At 60.0% G+C, this 3,479-nt stretch overlaps 1 protein-coding gene across 3 annotated transcripts in view; it reads left to right on the top strand.

The window, feature by feature from the left end:
* Nucleotides 1-3,479, top strand: part of HOMER3 (homer scaffold protein 3) — a 38,768-nt gene that overhangs the window by 28,534 nt on the left and 6,755 nt on the right. For 2 of the 3 annotated variants that reach the window (XM_073323813.2, XM_073323815.2), the window contains one exon: nt 1,162-1,242. In XM_073323813.2, coding sequence (XP_073179914.1) covers nt 1,162-1,242 — 81 coding nt within the window. Of the gene's footprint in view, nt 1-1,161; nt 1,243-1,963; nt 2,405-3,479 lie in introns of those variants that run through there. The other variant, XM_073323814.2, reaches the window with a different exon arrangement.

The raw sequence follows: 3,479 nt of genomic DNA on the forward strand, positions 1-3,479 counted from the left end.
CTAAATAGGTGTGAAGCCTGAGAGTCCCCATGTGAAGGCTCCTGGTCCCAGGCCAGGGCATCAGACAGCCCCTGCCTCACCCCTCCCATGACAGCCTCTGGTGTAGCTGGTTCAGCTGCAGATGGCAGAGCCTGCCCCACATACCCGCCCCTCTCCTCAGCAGCTATGTTTAACCTCTGGCCTAGTTATTGCTTCTTGCTTTCACAGCATGTACATTAATGATTGAAAGCAGAGCTTTAATTACAGGGGCTGGGGGAAGGGAGATGTGGAGAGAGTCTCTGGGCTTTGTTCATTTGCACCTTCTTCCCTAGCTGTGCCAAGCGGGTGGGTGGGAGCGCTGGGGGATGCTCCTGGCAAGGGGTGGGGGTGGGAGTTTGTTCTGCAGATTGTTCAGTGTGTGTCTGGAGCGAGAGCTCCGTCTGCCCCCATCACCTGCTGAGAAGAAAGGGGAAAGGCCGTGGTGTGAGGGGTACGCGGGGAGGCCTTGCCCCTGGAGTCAAGCCGAGCCAGGAGTCTAAGATGCAGTGGGAGCAGGAGGAGGTGGCGTGCAAGCAGAGGGCAGGCGGAGGGGTTAATCTGCTCTTTGTTTTGTTAAGACCTAAGGCTCCCGGGCTAGTGGGGACCAGAGGAAAGGGTGGGCAATAGGCAGGCAGGATCAGGAGGGGGCGGCACAGACAAGGCCTGGGTGTGAGCACTGGAGCAGGACACTGTGGGTGCATCTACATCTCCAACCGTGGGAGACAGACTCACCCTAACAGGACTTGGTTGGGTGGCAGCTCATGCTCCTAGCCAGGCCCCAGGCTTGAGAGCCCAAGCTCCAGCCCCAGCTGCACCATCCGCACTGGGATTTCTAGTGGGCCAGTTCTGTTCCCCTTGCTGCAGTGTAGACGTGCCCTGTGGGGGTGGTCAGACAAGCAGCATGGGCTAAGCCAGGGGGGCTGGGGGTGGAGGGCCTGGAGCCAGGGAACCTGGCTTTGGCCATAGTCAGGGGAGGGTTGAGGGGGCTGCGTACCTGTATCCCCTGTGGTGGGGTGTTAGCACAACGTGGCATCGGTCTCCTGGCTTGGCATGGCCTATGACCGCGGAGGCTGCATCAGAAGCGATGGCTCAGGGAGCACGGGGCTGGCCCAGGCAGTGATTATTTTCCTTTCTGTGATTCAGGAAATTCAGCAGCTGAAGAGCCAGAAGAGCAGCCAGTGGGAGACGGAGGGGGAGCGCGAGGAAATGCTGCAGAAGCTGCAGGTGACAGAGGGGAGGTTGGCCGGGGAGATCCCATCTAGAATGGCAGGTCTGGGGACAGCACTCCACTGTCTGGACTGATCCATCGTGATGCACCATTAAAGACCAGGGGACGGCCGGCACCACCGTCCCAGCTACACCCCTCTCCCCTGTGCCCAAGAGGGTGCAGGTCTGGGGTTCTCACTCTGCTTCCAGCCGAACTAGGCTGGGCCCCCCCTTTCCTCTTTCTGCAGAGCTGCTGACAGGGGAATGATTTCCCCAGCCGTGGTCAGCAAGGGGACCCCATCCTGTGTGTTCCTGGGGTGCTGCTGGGCAACAGGATTGGGATGTACTTCCTTCTCCCCTCCCTCCCACGCCCCACAGAATGGCAGTCACACCCAGCACATGCACACACCCAGCGTGAACTGAGAAGATAACGAACCCTCTCTGCGTATCACATTTCCCCCAGAGCCTGATGCGTCCTGCTGGACATGCAGCTGGGGCGGGGCGGTGCCTTGTAACCCTCCATCCCCAGGCAGCCCTCACTGGCTGGGCCCCATTTTGGGCAGAGGATGCTCCTAGCCTGCGGGAAGGGGAGCTGGAGAGTCTCTTGCCAGCTGACCCCCTCGGGGGTGGAGCTCTGACTCCAGCGGGTTCACAGGGGAGGGCAGGCAAAGAGGGATGCAAGCTGCTCTGTACCCCTAGGCAGAAAGCAGATGGCAGCTCTCTCAATCCATCTATCCAGGCTCCGAGAGGGCTGCCTGCTTCTGCCCGTCAGGGACCACTGGGGCCTGGGACTCTGATACAGGCTCTGCTCACAACACAGGACTCTGGTTTTATGAGGCAAAGAATATATTCAAGCATCGTCCTGCACAGTGACCGGGTGCTGGGTGTGGTGTGGAGACAGACCGACGTGCTCTTATCCTAGGCCTGCAGCTCCAAGCCTGGACAGAGGCCAGGAGAAGAGAGTTTCTGCTGGGCCTGTGGACAGCTCTGGCATTGCATCTCCAGACGCTGGTCCAATTAGATGGCTGACGTGTGGAAGACCTGAGCTCCCAGACTCCTGCCACGTGCAGTGTGCAGCAGGGTGATGCTCAGACCACACAGGCCAGGGGGGTCAAGCCCAGGTACCAAGAGGTGAACTCCAGCCAAAGCTGCTGGGGCAAGTTCAGCAATGGGATCAATAAAGGAATGTGTTTTCCGTGCACGTGTGAGAAGGGCCGTGGCAGGGGATTGTCCACATGGGTATGTGATGAGTAGGGGTGAGGACATGGGCATCTGTGCTGGCGTAGGGGATAACCTCTCTGTGTGTGTCAGTGGAAGGGCACAGGTGTAAAGAACAGGCAGGGTGTGTGTGCGCACTGGTGTTCAGGTGCAGGGGTAGCTGCTGTGTGTGTGTGTTGGCTGGGGGGGGTGCAGTTAAGGTGGAGGGGTAGCTGCCGTGTGTGTGTTGGCTGGGGGGGTGTGTGGTTAAGGTGGAGGGGTAGCTGCTGTGTGTGTGTTGGCTGGGGGGGGTGCAGTTAAGGTGGAGGGGTAGCTGCCGTGTGTGTGTTGGCTGGGGGGGGTGCGGTTAAGGTGGAGGGGTAGCTGCCGTGTGTGTGTTGCTGGAGAGGGGTGCAGTTAAGGTGGAGGGGTAGCTGCCGTGTGTGTGTTGGCTGGGGGGGGTGCAGTTAAGGTGGAGGGGTAGCTGCCGTGTGTGTGTTGGCTGGGGGGGGTGCGGTTAAGGTGGAGGGGTAGCTGCCGTGTGTGTGTTGGCTGGGGGGGGTGCGGTTAAGGTGGAGGGGTAGCTGCCGTGTGTGTGTTGCTGGAGAGGGGTGCAGTTAAGGTGGAGGGGTAGCTGCTGTGTGTGTGTTGGCTGGGGGGGTGCAGTTAAGGTGGAGGGGTAGCTGCTGTGTGTGTGTTGGCTGGAGGGGGATGCAGTTAAGGTGGAGGGGTAGCTGCCGTGTGTGTGTTGCTGGAGGGGGGTGCGGTTAAGGTGGAGGGGTAGCTGCCGTGTGTGTGTTGGCTGGGAGGGGGTGCGGTTAAGGTGGAGGGGTAGCTGCCGTGTGTGTGTTGGCTGGGGGGGGTGTGGTTAAGGTGGAGGGGTAGCTGCCGTGTGTGTGTGTGTGTGTGTGTGTGTGTGTGTGTGTTGGCTGGGGGGGGTGCAGTTAAGGTGGAGGGGTAGCTGCCGTGTGTGTGTTGCTGGAGGGGGGTGAGGTTAAGGTGGAGGGGTAGCTGCTTCATTGTCCTTTTATTTACTGAGTCTTTGCATCCCTGGCCAG

Source organism: Lepidochelys kempii, chromosome 25, assembly GCF_965140285.1.
Source record: "Lepidochelys kempii isolate rLepKem1 chromosome 25, rLepKem1.hap1, whole genome shotgun sequence".
Lineage (NCBI taxonomy): Eukaryota > Metazoa > Chordata > Testudines > Cheloniidae > Lepidochelys > Lepidochelys kempii.